The 16,336-nt window shown below is 44.9% G+C and overlaps 1 protein-coding gene across 1 annotated transcript in view; it reads right to left on the bottom strand.

Annotated features, from left to right (window-relative positions):
• BRINP1 (BMP/retinoic acid inducible neural specific 1) overlaps positions 1–16,336 on the bottom strand; it is an 84,475-nt gene that overhangs the window by 13,052 nt on the left and 55,087 nt on the right. The window contains exons 3-6 of the mRNA XM_064468773.1: positions 14,991–15,181; positions 9,713–9,882; positions 8,328–8,433; positions 1,369–1,605 (exon numbers count right to left, since the gene is read on the bottom strand). Of these exons, the coding sequence (XP_064324843.1) occupies positions 1,369–1,605; positions 8,328–8,433; positions 9,713–9,882; positions 14,991–15,181 (704 nt within the window). The remainder of the gene's footprint in view (positions 1–1,368; positions 1,606–8,327; positions 8,434–9,712; positions 9,883–14,990; positions 15,182–16,336) is intronic.

Here is a 16,336-nt window from a genome sequence, read left to right as displayed (position 1 = left end):
AACTAGTAACACTTAACCAGTAGCAGAGCTGTGCTGGCAGGCACTGCCAGTAATCCTAATTTGTGTAGTCCTGAGCTAGCAGAAGCTTCTGAAATCCACATTTCAGGTTTGCCCTGGTGTACCCGCCCTATCCATGAATCTATAGAAACTCCCAGAAAGCCACTGGCCTCTCCAGCTAGTGACCTACTCCTGGAACTGCCCCAGCCTTGTGGCTCCCCATGGTGTACGGGGGGCTCTTGTCAAGGTGGTCATCAGCCTTGCGCCATTAACTACTACTCTGACTTTGCTCAGCTGAGCACCAAGTGGACAGTGTAAGCTGGGCATAAGAATCTGTGCAACAGCAGACACACCAGGCAGGGTCCACATACTGAAGTATGAAGAAGTCCTCAACAGCCTATTGAGGAAACATCATAGGCCGCTTCATTTTAACCATTGAAGGGATTAAGGTGACCTTCAACATGAAGAAAGAAATTGCTGCTGGGAAGACTTCTGAAGATGAATTCTTCAGTGCCTTGAATGGAGCTAGATGGTCCCTTCTTCACAGTATTTTTTCCTAACATGGAGACCTGGACAGTTATGACCATAATCTTTAAAGAAAATGTGTTGGAAGGTAACTAGATAACACTAAGAGATGAGAGGCAGCACAGGGATAAGAAATTCTTGATTAAGCTCTGCTTAGTGCCCATGTAACTGCAGGGTAGGCAGACCACTTGCTAAAGGAAAGGATGTAACTGCACTGATAACATTGCTTTCTTCCCTACCTCAAGCCCTTGAAGATGTTGCACACCTACTATGGGGGTTAACAGCATCAGCGTGGAGCAAACTCCGCTGACACCCCCGGCGTCACACTGGGACAAAGTGAAGGGAGAATAGAAATGTTCACACTAGCAGACACTGGCACTGTAGGAGAGAGAAGTCATTTTCCCTTCTCTCTGTCTCAAATGAGGTGTCATCTGGCCTGTGCGCTCTCTCTGTGAATTGCCTTTCACCAAAGCAGAATAAATCATTCATGCAAATCTGAAAAGCAATTTCTGCATCATTCATATTGTGGAAGTTTCTCTGTAGGAGTATTAAAGAGAGATTCTGAGCTGGTTTAGTATGAAAAATCAGATTTTTAATCAAACAAGCTTTTCCATGGAAAATATCCCCTAACACACAAAATTACATGTAGCGTGTGGTTTTGTCTGTATGTGTAGGGAGAAAAAAAGGGACTCCCTCAGGACTAAGGTCACGTTTTTGGGTTCAATATCCTTTATTTTTTACCCAAACTGGAACTTCATATTAACGGAAGAAAGGATTCCTAACTGGTATAATCTGAGGTGCTTTGTTTGAAATAAATCAATTGGAAAGTGTGTTTTGCTCAGTTACCTGAATTCTCCAGATCTTTATAGGCTTCTGTCCAGGTCTTGGCCATGTTTGCTAGGGTGTACTCCATGATCTGGATGTCGGTGATGGGGCAGTTGCACTGTGGGAATTCCTCCGCACACTGGCAGCCGCACTGGCTGTTCCGGCAGATGTACTCCCCCTCGCCATTGCACATGATGTAACTCAAGGCAGACTGGACAAACTTCTCTTGTAAATACTGAGGGAAAATGATCTGGAGACCTGGCACAGAAACAAGAGGCAAGGATGTGGAAAAATAAAAACAACAAACAGTCATTTCAGGTATCTACTCTTTTCAAAACCTGTTTCATTAACAGCTTGGGAAAGTGATGCTGAGGAATTAAAAACTGCTGGAATATTTCCCTCAGAGCTGTCATGAGTTAGGAAGGTGGGGTACAAATTGCATGCCTAGAGGTAGTGAGATAGCTGACAGCAGAGCCCATCTGCTCTGTGAGAGAAGGGTGACAAGTGACTTCCTCCTCCCCAATGCCCAGTGCACCCCTTCATCCCAGTCCTGGATCCCAGTACAGTACAGTACAGAGCATACGAATGCAAAGTCTCCCTTATTCTCAGGTGTGGGGTTTTTTGTACTTCACAACCAAGCACTAGTTCAGAAGTGATGAGCATTATGCTGGTCTGACCTGTTTTGAGAGAGACTAAATAGGTTTGGTACTCAGAAACAAGGAAACTACACACTGAAAGGAAAAAGAAGAAAGAAAGGAAAACAGAAGAAAGGAAAATAATGCAAGCAGGGATTTATAAAAGACCCTTGCAGAGTTAAGTGCCCAGCTCCCACAGTATAAATACAGGAGCTGGGTACCTGAGTCTTTTCAGCTCACTCCCTGCTAGGAAGGCTACTTGCCAAATCCTATAAAAGTGCAAATGGATTTAGTGCCAATGATTTCAGTGGTGCTCTGAAGATTTACATTAGCCGCGAGATCTATCCCCATGTCTCTTTCTCCACAGCAAGCGTTTGTGTATCCATCCATCTGTGCAGGCATTAGTGTAGGTGCACGCTTGCTCAGGGACCAGAGGACATGGTAACAGTTTAAATGTTTGCCCTGTGTACAGTGCACATGTTTTTCTACCCTGTCCTTCTCCAGCCCTAGTCTCTGGGCTCCCTACAGATGTCCCTGAGGATTCACAGCTGTTTCCTTCCACCTGGCAAGTCCTGCTTGTCAGACTTGGTCAGCATCTGCAGTGGATGAGGCAGAGACGACAATAACTCCGAGCGAGCCTTTCGCAGGAAGCCTGGCCTGCTTCGCCTTCCTTGTAAAAGGCCCAGGGATTTCAGAGTGGCAGATAAAGGACTTTATGGCTTGAACAGCAGTGCTGAACTCCAGTGTAATGAAGGCACGCGGGTCAATTACCCATCTGTTTGTGTTTCTATTGCGCTGAATTACTGTATCCGTGGCTGACAGCTCATTGGAGTGGAATGAAAATAAGGCAGTAATTCAGAGGACGAGAGTGTGCAGGAAGGGCAGGAAGGGCTGTGACTCCTTTCAGGAGTTCAGGTCCATCTCTGTGATGGGTCATGTTCACCTCAGGCAAGAGAAAAGCTGCCGGCAGGGCCTCAGGGACCCCCATTACCCTTTTGCTTTTGGTTCTACAGAGACACCTCAGCCTTGACAAGGTCCCTCTGGAAGACCAAGTCTGGGGGGATTAGGAGGGTATTGAAGGCATAGGGACCTCTGTTTCCTCTCCCGTCCTGCTATTGCCAGGGCACCATCTCCGAGGGCACCATGCCTGGTGGAGCAAGCTGCCCCGGTGTCTGACCTAATTTGCAGCTGAGCGTGGTGTGGCGGCAGCCGCCAGGCGGGATGAACGCAGAGCAGCGGTCAGCTGGAGAAGGCGTGTGTGACACTTGCACAAGGAAGGATTTCAAGCCCAGCATTTGGAGGCACTGTGTCTGTGCAGATCCTCCTGCCTTTTCTGCGGTGCTGATGCGGGGAAGGGAGGGAACGTGCAAGGGGCTGACCACAGTCTACGATATCCCTGCGAACACCTCAAAACTAGTCTAAGGAGGATCAGCGTTTTGAGGTCCCTTTGGTCTATTCCTGAGATGTTTCTTGATCAGAAGCTCAACTTTCCTCCTGTTGTCTTCAGGAAGGACTGAAGTTCAGTCTCTTAGGGATTTATCTGAAGCAACCACCACAGAGGAATGGTCTCTTTTCAAACCTTCACACTGACATTAGGGATGGTCCCACCTGCGAGACTCCAAGGCTTTCCTTCAGAATGGAAAGAAAATGCTGTGTTATTGGAGAGCTGAGATCTACAAAAGGGGCTTGGAGAGCCTGAAGGCTGCTGTACTCACTGAGCTTGCAAGCTCACAGAGAGGCAGGCTGGACTTCTTGATGTGCATTGATCCTGCTTATTCATGGTCCAAGTCCCATGAATAAATCTTTCCACCCTCTGCTTCGTGGAGGATCAGCTTGCCCTGGTTGCTCCTCCAACCTTTGAAGAAGAGGCCCAAATGCCTGCAGGCTTTTCAGCTGACCATATTTTCTTTTTGAATTTTTACTTGGATAACAGCACTGACATGCTGTCTGGTCTCAGCTACAAACGATACTGGCTTCAGAGTTTTTTTTTCTGGAGGGGAGAGGGGTAAAAAAAGCAACCAAAGTTTCAGGGAAAGCACTTCCCATCACAAGGAACATCCGTTGTGTACCTCAGCACATGCAGAAACATGAATATCCTTTAATCTCCAATACATAAAATGGTCCCATCCCACACTACAAGCATCATCTGCATGCTTGCTTGCTTTTTGATCATAAAATTCATGGTTTCTAAAAAACATTTCCAGGATAACCTTCTCTTGTAAGAAATAATCTCATGTTTAAGACGTAATCAGACCTCTGTACGCTTAGCACCAATTCAACAAAACACTTCTATAAATACTTAACTTTAATCAGGTAAGCAGTTCTGCCGGAATCCATGCAGTTAATTGTAGCATTTAACAAACAGCACATATTCAACTGTGTGCTTAGACCAGGAACAAGTGACACACAAATTCCAGCTACTCATCAGAATACAAGTGTGCATACACCCAACGCAAAGCCCTAACTTTAAAACGGCAAACATGCTGTAGGGATTACATCTGACTTCGAGATCTTCCAATCAGGAATTCCTTGTGGAAGAAATCAGTGTTAGGGTTACTGAAATACAAGCGTGCTTGCTTTCACATTTGTGTTTTGGCATACATATAGAAATACCCACATGCTTGTCATCATGCCCAGACACGGGCTGATCCATATCAATATTTTGGGGATTGTATTGAGCACCCCTGTGAGCAGGTCCTAGCAGGATATTTTACAAGTACCGGGCCAGTGGCATCCCACCCAATCCTGGTATTTTCCTCCATCATTCACATGTAGTTCTGCACCATGCCCAGTGACTAAATATTGCTGAAATTAAATTGATTACAGCTGTCAGTAAAGCACAGGTGTGATTAATCATTTTTAAGGTAAGCTTTATAAACATGCAATTGTAAGAAGGCCATACTGGTTGAGACCAGCGTTCTGGGCGCTTCAGGTGCCACCGCCAAAGCAGGGAAGGTGTAGTCCCAAGGACTGTGTCAGCACACGAGCCCCACAGGGCAGCTTGCAGGCAGCGACACCAGCCGTGGAAGCCCTGCTGCCAGCCACAACCTTAATAAAACATCGCGAGGTGCTGTTTTGTTCTCTAAATTTTTTTTTTTAATGTTACAAACTTTAAGAAAAAAATATTTTTAATCTTTCAGCGTTGTCTACTGGTAAAGCAACCTCATCTCAGTAGGGGGGCAACCTGATCTTAGACTGAGGTACAGGACAATTTTCACAGGGTGAACACCTCAATCCAAGCCAGGGCACAGAAGGAATGGGCTCTTCCTCCACAGCAGCTTCAGGAGCTGATAATACATGCAGAAGGTAACTGCTGGTGATGAGTGTTAAGGTGAATATCTTAGTTTTGAAGGTAACTTACTGATCAGAAAGAGGAATTCTGCCACTTTGTAAAGTTCCTCTTTAGAAATAAAGAGCAGCACAGATTTGGTATCGGTTTGGCTTAGAAAACTACAGGCAGAATATGAAGTGTCTGACAAGGGAACATGTCCTTAATTCACCTAGAAAAACTATTAGAGAGAGATGTTTGGCTTTGGACTGTATATAAAAGGCTTCCTGCTTTAAAAGAGGTAAATTTCCCCAGCTCTAAATTAGAGCTATTTGAAACATCTTCCACTGAAGAGTTATCTGTTGAAAATGCAGTTTCATTGAAGCATTTTGTGAGAGCATGTTGACTCCAAAAGTACTTCTCACACAGAAAGGTCTAAATGTATTTTTCATACTTCCTCATTTTGTTTCACTGAAAAGCTGAAATGTTTTGTGTTGTCATTACTGCTCTGCCCATCTTGGCAAAGACTTTAATATTGATTGTAATGTAAATTTTAATATTCTCTTACCATATTTGACGCAACAAACTACCCATGCAATACTTCCTGTTTAATGTCACAATATTTAGAATAGCATGGAAGGATTTTACCTTATTGAAATAGTGCCATGTTGCAATATTAACATATACCATCACACTGTCCAAGACGATGTGTCTCCAGAATTTTAATTTCCTAAAACTGTTCAAAATGTTGCTTTTTTTTTTTCCCCCCACTCAAATTTTTTCAAATATCAGCCTAGGAGACTTTTCCAAGGAGCACAAATTCCCGTTTCCCACCAGGCTGCTATAGAACTGTAAGCATCTTCCCCTCCCATGCTCTTGTTTATTCCTTTTCCAGGCAGCACAGGCAGCTCGTGCATCAGCCACACCGGAGGCAGAGGCAGGTGAAGGGGCTGTTTCATGCTGGCAGCAGGGACAGGAGGATACAAAGTGCAAATAAATGCAGTCATCTGTGAGATCCTGGCCAACAACAGGACCCCCCAGTCCCATGAGGGGAGGCGCATCACTGCAGTCCTCCCCATGCACAGGACAGGGAACCTGCCCCCAGGTACTGCTAGGAAAAAGGGAAACCTTCTGAGCCTCTGTGATACATGTACCTGTACATATACCCTAGTGCAGGCATCTGACACAGATTTACATGCATGCTGGGTCCGCATGGATCCCGGTTTATAAATTAGTGATGCTTTTCTGTCCATGTAACCACAGGTGCAGAACCAGACACCCTGCACTGTGCATGCATCCAGGTCTTCCCCTAAATCTCCAGGCTAGCTGACCTTCCTGAACCCTACATGCAGGCGTGAAGGTAGCTTAGCTCTGGGTCTGGCCACTCCATCTCCTAAAGGGCACCTCTTTAAAACCATGACTCTCAGGGTTGGGCAGCAGCAAGCAAGTTCAGAAACACAAATTCTCCCTGTCTCGAAGATGCTGCTCTTTTATTGAGCCAGCCTTGGAGTCAGAGTGACATGAAGGTAGTAACATGGATTTCTGTCAGCAGCTCATGCTCAGCTACTAATCAGATCAGAGGAGACTCGGTCATGATCCATTACCTGCAGCCCTATGACTAATTTCTAATGAAGCCTCTCAGAGCAGAGGAAGGATCCTGGATAATTATCCCAAGAACCGCACTCCAGATTAGGTGGAGAACACTCAGGTGTAGCTTTAAAGGTCACTTTGTTCTATTAGGAAGAGCTCTTACCTTCCTCCCTTCCCTCGCTGTCTCCCTTGGCTTGGGTCTGGCCTTTCCCTGCGCTGGGTTATGCCATGAAGCTCTATGAAACCCACATGTGGTTGACCCTTGAGGTCCTCTGTCCATTCCCATCAGAAATCACAGCCTCCACCTTACATCCCCTCTGTCTCCTAAATTTTCCCTCTTCCTCCACCTCCTTCCCCCTCCCAGGCATCCTACTTTTTCTTTTCTCTTGTAGGATCAGACAGCCAATAGAGATCTATTGATTTACCTACTTACCAGTTTGTCTGCCTATAAACCGAGCTGTCTGCTTATTTAGCTGTTTACCTAGTATTTGATGTGTCATCCTTGGGTTTTCGTTACCAGCAGCCATCATCACAGTATATAAAAAGCCTCAAATTGCTTATTGTTAATTAGGTAAGAACCAGAACTCAGTGATTTAGATAATCACTGGAATAGTGAAAACAACCTGCCTATTACTTTTAAAGGCAAATAATAACAACAATAATAATATATCCGCAACATGACTCAGTAAATGAAACCCAGTTTCTGTGAAACCAAGATTAAAACAACACTTGCCAAATTATACTCAAAGCGGAAGATGTAATGTAGCCCATTCATCTGAAAAATTAAAATTTGTGCAAGTACAAGGATTCCAGAAATAAAACCATCTGGGCAAATGAGCAATTAAATCCCACATTTCCTTATTTTGTCAAAAAGTTGGGAATAACCTCAGTAAATTACATGCCCAGTGAATTTCCTCCTTCTACTGAAGTTGACTTCTTGCTAACTGGCATGTATTTATTTATTAATTTGGTCATGACCTCTATTCTATCTGTTGACTTCTGGACTAGCTCCCCAACTGGGACTGAAGCCATGGCTTCTAGCATCCAAATAAAACCTCTGACTTCTCCCAAAGATTACTGTCATTAGAGTCTCCCAAAAGCTGATCTACAAACCTCTTACACAAATCAGCAGTTTGAGAGGGACAGAGAGAGACGTGGACAGAATGCCCCTTCAATATTAATGTAAAAGGTCATATGTATTTATATCGGTGTATGTATAATATCCAGAAGCCCACCAAAATTCAATAGCAGGGGGCACCCAGACACTTCACTGGGGTCCAGCCTCAGTTCCTTGCACCTTTAGCTCAGTCCCTGTCAAGGCCTGGCTCTGCTGTGCTAAGGCTCATATGAAGCCACTGGTTCTGCTTCAGGGAACTTACAGCAAAGACAGCAATCACAGCAAATAGAGGAGGGTAAAAGGCTAGAAGAAATGCCACTCCTCTCTCATTTCATCCCCCCACTCCACGCCCTGTATTCCTGTGCCCTACCTTGCAGGTGGAGTTTGCTCTCAGTGCTTTGCAGAAGGACAGAACTCACAGAGTCCAGATTGTCATAGCTGTTACAGCCCAGGGGGCCAGTCCGAGTTTCTGTTACCTATGGAGGATGTAGAAAAGAGAGAGTGTTCCCTTTGATTACAGCATCACATCTTCCCCAGGTGGGTTCAGACCTTGTAATATAATGACCCCTTGTCACCAGCTGATGCAATGCAAAATGCATCTTCCCTAATTGGGAAAAAATGCCCCACGCCAGACAGACGCAGCTAATGTTTGGCACACTCGCAAGCTGAAAAAATAGAGTGAACTGTATCTGCTTTCTTTATGGTTCTGCATATTATTCTGAGCTTGGCAATAAGATCCTGCAGATTGATGTTTCTCATAGAGGATCTCCACTGGAGAACATCAGAAGCCAGTAGAGGAGTTATTCCCTGGCTTCTCTTATTGGTGGGATGGATTGCCAGCCCACAATGGTGCCTAGTGCTCCCATAACATATGTGCACGCCATCCTTGTGCTGAGGATAGATGGAGGCACAGATGACCTACAGTGCTGTTGGTTTCCAGCCATGAAGGAGAGCTCCCCTTCTGAATTCACACAGGGTGATTATCTGCTGTCACTGTTTCAATATCTCAATTCGATTTCCCATCCAGAAGGGAACAGACTCAGCCATGAGACACCACAGAACAATAACAAGGGCTGAAACCTTTCAGAAATGGCTAACAATGACGACTCCATCCACATCGACTTCCCTGGAGCTAACTCTGCAACAATAAAATCCCTCCCCAGTATAGGATGATTGCTTTCATAGAAGGCAGCCTTTGTCTGCAGAGCCATTTTCCCTGTTTTGTATGCTCTGAACAGCTTCCCTTCCTTTCTGCTGCAACCCCCAAGCTGTCTCTCAGTCCATTTCATTCCAGATGCCTCAGTAATGCCACACTGAGTTTGTCACCTTTTCTCGTAGTAAATTCATCTGGGATATGTTTAGCAGTCTTACACCCACAAGAGGAAAATACTTCTGGGTTGCACCGGGTTGCCCATTTCACAGCCCTACCTTTCCCTTCCAACTTCGACCACTGATTGGGATTATCTGCTCCCTCTCTCCTTTCCAGAGGTCACTGCCACACATAGTGGAAGCCTCCTATCCTACACAACCATCACACTGAATGCCCACCTCTTTCCAGATACTACTGGCCCTGGGGAAATAAATTCTTCTGTAAGGTCTACAAGAAAACAATTCACCCTGGGAAACTAGTGTGGAAACAAAACAACTTGGATCAAAAAAGACATCACGCTGGACTGGCAAAGTCCTGCCCCAAATCCCTACGGTATTGGTATGGACACACAGCCTTCTTTCTCTTCCCAAGGCAAGATACAGTACCTTGATTGCTCCGGTAGAGATCTGGATCTCATGGAGTCTCCTCATGGTGCCATCACGGTCTACAAAGTAGGAGGAAGCAAGCTGGTGCAATGCTTCGACGCTCTGGGTAGCGTTTCCTGACTTTCTGTCGAGGCGGCTTTTGTCCATGTACATGGTCAAGGCCTCCTCTCCTGCGGCACAAAGAAAAGGAGATCTCAGTAAGGCCCAGGAAGCTGCCGTGTAGGGTCATCTTAGCAGGAACTCATGACGTCACATGTTGCATATAAGAAAGAAAAGTCCAACACCTAAAGCACTCTTAAATGAACCCACCCTTCCTCACGAGTACAAGAACCTCAGTGTGGTGTATATGAGCTTCCCTCTCTATTTAGCCACACTTGCAGATCACCTCCACAGCGTTGTCTGTGGGTGTTTAGTAGCCAGCATAGCTTTACCACAACTGTTGCAAAGGATTCAGACCATTTGTCCCACTTTAGGAATGTGTTTCTCAGTGGGCAGCACCTCCGGAACAATGCACTCCTGACCAGAGAAGATGCCACCTTTATGCAATTCTCTCTGATCTGATTTCTAGAAGAAACAAGCAATGATTTAAGTTGCAAATAGGACACAGGTACGTAGGTGGGTACAGAGGACAAACAAATGCTAGTTTTACCCCTTTAATTTCCCGTGACTGTGCAAAAGGGTAAGGCCCGGGGGCTGAGTGAAGGACAGCGGTCAGAGGAAAGAGAATACGAGAAATTTAAGTTAAACTGAACACCCTTTCTGCGTTTCTTTCCTCTCCTAAAGACTCACCCAGTGAGTTTAAGTGGAGAGTGAAAAATATTGTGCAAGATAAAGGACAACAGGTGATTTTCAGTCAGTAATCACAGAGAATCTGGGAGTGAAACAGTTAAGACCTGATAGCCCCAAACATCCTAAACATTAGCAGAAACCTGAATCTAACAGAAGATATGAGAAAAGGACACAAAGCTGGGAAGTTATATTTACCTAAAAGTTCAGTTTGTGCTGTATACGCCAGATTAAAATCCAGTTCATTCTTAAGAGAAGGCTGGAAATACAAAAGGAGTAAAAAGGTAGAATACCATCCCGCATTCCTAACAGCTGAAGTTCTGATTTTAATAAATGAAGAGAATAGATACATAGGGCAGGAATGTGCCATTTCTACATAGCTCTCTTAATAAGAAGAATGGTACTTGTTCTGATTTGATAAATGAACCACTGACGAATACATTGCCTCTGGCAATGATAGCATGGTCAAAAAAAATGTACCACCTCTTCTTAGGCCAAGAAATATTTTGCTCTTCAACATTTTTGCATTATTTTAAGAGTACAAGCACTTACTTTTCTTAAAAATTCATATTAGCTGAAATCATTTGATTTGTCCAAATAATTTCTTTTATTGCACACATGAAAAAAACCAGCAAGCCCTTCCCCTTGCTTTCCCTGGAAACTTTCCAGCTTTCATCTGGAAGCCAAATGCCTGAAAACAAACCAAAAATATTCTGGCCGAAAATCAAAATATTTTTATTGGATTTCAGTTTTCCAAGCGATTGATATGTTGAGGATTGAGCCTTTGGTTTTGAGATGAAAAATGGAAATTTTTGGTGGAAATAAGATACTTTTCATCAAAAGAATTGATCAGTTGAAATCTTTTAATTGGCTTCATAGGAACTAAGTGGAGAAGTTTGGCATGTAAAACTTTCTCTCTTCAATATTTTGTTAAAAATAGCATACTATCCTTTGACCATGATCAAAGTTGTAGTGATAACAGTATTGTCATTGTTACTTCTCACAAAAACATTGCCCTGGAAAATGACCAACTTTGATTTCCTGTATCACCGTTAGCATTATTATGCGCTGAGCAGAGTGAGAAGCCCTTGGCAGGGAGCAAGGCTCTGTCACATCAGGCTCTATCCACACAAACAGCAGAAAGATGGTTCCTGTCCCGGAGGATTTAAAACCCACATATCTGATGAGACACAACAACAGGTGTACACAACAAACAGCCAGCAAAGCACAAGGTAATAAGATGACTGTGATTTGTGTGAGCAACAGCGGTCACGCACACCAGATGCCCGGCTGCTGTCAAAGCATTTTCAGGTTTCATCTTCGAGGTGAGTTTTACAGGTGGATTTGAAGGAAAGTCAGATTTTGTGACTTTTCATGACGCAACTCCTTTGCCACCAAAAGGACATCTGAGTGGGAGTTAGCCAAGTGGGCTGAGGGAAGATAGGCTGGAATGGAGTGAAAGTGTAATTTGAGCCAAAAGTTTTGTGTCTCCCATGTAATGGGAGTACTTGTCTATAATGGAGATGCTGCAAACATAAATGATGCTTTGTCTCCATTTCACAACGCTGTGAAAGGAGAGGGAAGACCTGGAATAATTCTCCCCTTAGCTGTGATTCTCAGAGAAACCTGTGGGATCCAGGTACCAATTCTTCTTCAATTCCAGGAACTGGAAAAAAAACCAACCAGCTGTCTGTGGAAAAATATCATGCCTTCTTTTAATAGCCAACACCTAAAAATCAGGACCTTTTCAGTCCAGACCACTTCATTTCAGTAGAGGAATGTCGAGACTGGAGATCCCTTGGACAGAGAGCAACCAAGACGCGTGGGTTGAACTGCATCAGGCAGTAACAGTTGTTTTGGATCACCAGGAGATCCACTGTTAGCTTTCAGTTCGCAGACAACGTGAAGCGGGCAATGAGCAGCTGAGACAGCTCCTAGACATCAGACAGGAGGAACACACAAAAGCTGCCATTTTTCCTCCCTGAGGTGTTTGGACCCCTCCTCTGGGAGGAAGAAGAAGAAAACTGGAAAGTAAAGCCCAAGATATCTGATGCTTCTCCTGAGGGACAAATACTGTCCCTAGGAGTGAAGAGTGCTGAACAGAAATAATGTTGCTGGAAACCTATTCTGCGTACATGTGTGCAGACCTGGAAAAGCACAGCATCCCCATAGAGAGTGCACATGAGAAAGCAACCCTTAGATCACAAGAGGTTAATAGACTTTTGCTGCATTATTAAGTCTTAATTTCTCGTTTATTAAGCGGATGCTATGTTCAAAGCTGTCTTTCCTTCAGGGCTTTCTCTGCAAATTGGCTCTCAGCTCTGTGTGCTCCATTCCAGAACATGGATGCCCTCAAAATGACCCTTCACCAATCCCTTTGTCAGAACTAAACTGGAGCAGAGCTGGTTTTTTATTAGGCTCCGGGGGACCCAGCTGCTCTGTAGGTTGAAAGGCATCAGAGCTGTTCCTCATGTGGCCAGGTAAAAATAGCTGCTGCATTCAGGTGGGCTGGCCTGATCCATCACCCAGCCTCCTGGGGTCCATGCAACAGCTGGCATCTAAAAGCAAACAATTTCCTGTGTGTTTGTCACTTGTTTGCAACCTAATAAGACATCAGGCTAAGTTTACTAACCACTGTAATCCAAAGCAGAATTCTTGTAACTTTTCTGAGGAGACCTGAGGTCCTGGGAGAGGAGGGGTGCCAGGACATGCCTGTTTTTATATCCCAGTGGTCTTGTTTAGTCCTCAGACTGTGATTAGAGTGTGTCGTCCTTGCATAATGCATGTTCAGCTTCATCTACATTTTCTCTGGGACTGCCATTGCCAAGATAAATCCTTCTTTTCTCCCCCACCATTGCTCACCATGCTCTGGGCTGATGGAGCATTTAGCACTCCTCTCCAACACCAGTTCTCGTTACAAACTGCTGCATATTTAAAACTGTTGTGTTGTAAAATCAGGAGAAGAAACAAGCCACTGTGAATAATTCACAACCTTACCCAGGCAAAATTAAAAATATATTTTACCATCAAAGTTCTTTCTTATTTTCAATTTCCAGAGATGTGAGTGGCAAGAAGAAAAAGGCATATCATGGAAAGAAAAGTAAACCACAAAAAAAAACCCCTCTCAACACTTCTTTGGATTCTTACTTGGCTGGCTTGGGCTCTGTAAAATATGGTCCTGAAAAGCGATTTCCTCAATAAAAAGGAGTTTATCTTGACACAGACTTCATTAAGGCCTGATGCAGGCAGCCACTTGTACTCTTCAGTGCATGGAAACCTGCTTTCTCTCACATTTCTCGCTGATGGAGCAGACGGTTTGAATGCCTGGACTGGAGGAGCAGCCCGAGGTTCTTTGAAGGACATTTGCCACACAAGAGGCCATTTGACTTCAGTGGAACCATGCCAACTTACCTGCCACCTAATTTGTGCATGGGTCACATGTACACATCTAATCTCATCTACATCTCGTCCGAGTGTTTTGGGAGCAGACAGATGGCCAGAAATTCCTCAAAGTTCACTACAAATTTCGCAGTGTGGCAAGGCTGGAGGTCAGGTACTTTAGAAGCAGCATCAGCAACACATTCTCTACTAAAATTAAGACCCTTTACCACTGCAGACTCCCTCTCACAGAGAGTAGTTCTCAAAAGAAAGGCATTTAAATGCACACCCCAAAGGGGTAAAAGTAGCACAAGAGAAAAAAAATCAGCAGCAAATATCAAGAGGAGTTGCTGAATTTCATCCCTCCTGTTTTCAGTACTCAGTACTTGGATTGTTTATGCGGCACCACCAGCAGTGCACATACAGGGATTAAAGGCCCTACAGTAGAGTGTATGTCATCACTGATGTACTCTGCTTGCACACTCAAGCCCCTCTCCACTCCTTGCATATACGTTTTACTTAACTGTCGTGTTCTTTCAAAAGTCTGCTTCATGTTACTGCTTTTATTTATTTATGCATGCAGCACAGGCCTTTCTGGCCATCTCTCCCCCTGCTCACAGACCCGCTGCCCAACTCCTTCAACTCCCTTTTCCTGGAGTTCTTGAAAATTCCTCCAGTTCCAGCAAGAAAGGACGTTTTTTTCCTTCTGCATTTGGTTTCATTCTGAAAAAAAGAGGGATCAACACACTCTATTGTCAAATGAAGGACAGGGGCGCAGGAATGACAGACAGGCTCCCCGGCTAAATGAAGCATGTTTATCTTGACGCACACCGGTACACACATGCCGTTGTCAGAGGAGCACAGGTGCACACGTATCACAGGCGCTGAACTCACATGTATTGCGCTGTGAATTCATTTGCAAAGGCTATTTGTTCTCTGGGGGTTTTCGCACCACCTGACGATGAGACGGGCTTTGGCTGGGGGAGGTGCAGCCTGGCTCTTTGCTACCAGCCAGAATTCACACAACGCGGCCAAAGTTTGCAGGTGCTGTCCAGTGCCTTCACCGCCCCACCACTGGCACCCACGTACGAAAACAGCCCAGGTTGCCACCTACCTCCCAGGGTGGCAGAGATGAGGATGTGGGTGCCGTACTTTTTGATGATGGTATCAATGAACTGCTGCGTGGTGGGTCTCCTGCCCAGGAGGCGGATGCTCCTCTGAAACTCAGGCATCAGGGGCAGTGGATTGTGGAGCAGGTCCCTCCGCTCGATGGCTGTGTTCCTCACCTTCCAACGGGCAAACTCCCTAGGCGACAACACAGGAACACAACAGGGGTGAGGCTTTGAGTCCTGAGGGGCAGGGAGAGCCACCGAGGGCAGGGGAGGCAGATGGTGAAGGGGACAATCCTGTTGGACACCCCCACACGGATACACACGTGAGGCCACGAGGCTAGACAGGAGGGGAAGGGGAGAAGAGGGAAAGCAAGACATTACTGCACAACAAAAACACACTTTCAGGATCGGGGTCTGGGCTGATAGGGAGGCAGTCTCAGAGTCTCCAGAGATGCCTGGCAGAGGGCTGCGCTTCCCTACAAAGAAAGCAGCCTGGTCCTTTCACCCTCACACTCTCTGGGGTCTTACACTTCTCCATAAAGCAGCAAATTCTGGTTTCTGTCAGCAAAAATGCTGGTCAGTTAGACAGATTGTAGATCCAGGCCACTCCGATCATTGCTATGTCCCCATGTCCACAAGCCTCCTTGTAGCTACTGCTTTTGCAAAGCAAGGCTGGAGGAAATACTTTCTCCAAACGTCTTAATCTTTCAGCACCAGGGAGTACAGCAAAAGTTCATTTTGAAAAACAATACGCTTGATAAACCATCTAGAAGAATCGATTCCGATATAAGCAGAGGCCAGGATGAAAATGGAGGTTTTGTTTGTTTTTATTAAAAAAACAAAAAACCCACAAAACGATAAAGTCATTTTCAAATCCCTTCCTTTAAACTGATAGGAACTGGGGGAAAAAAGTTAATGTTTGCAAAAGCAGCGCTTTATTGCGGGTATCCATTTTGAAACAACAGAGAGGGAAATGTCTAGAGGAAACCTTGCACACCTGCGATCTAAAAATCAGGCCTCTGAAATACATCACCAGCTGAGCACCTAAAAGATGAGAAACCTATTAATGTCCTTTGAAAAATATTGAGCAAGGCCTTCTTAAAAGGAAAGGATATTATTTATAACCACTCTCCAACAACACACCTGCACTATCTTAAGCCATCTCCCAGATAATCAAGTCACAGGCTTCTTTATCACTTTTCATTCACTTATTCCTGTAACTCGGGTTTAAGACAAAGGTTCCATTTAAATAATAGGAATGACAATATCTGGCACTGACGTGGCACTTTCTATCAATGTGTGTCAGCTCGCACCTGCAATCCCACTTCGCTGGTAGAAACCTGACATG

This window comes from Phalacrocorax carbo, chromosome 18 (assembly GCF_963921805.1).
Source record: "Phalacrocorax carbo chromosome 18, bPhaCar2.1, whole genome shotgun sequence".
Taxonomy (NCBI): Eukaryota; Metazoa; Chordata; class Aves; order Suliformes; family Phalacrocoracidae; genus Phalacrocorax; species Phalacrocorax carbo.
This window is presented reverse-complemented; position numbering and strand designations above follow the sequence as displayed.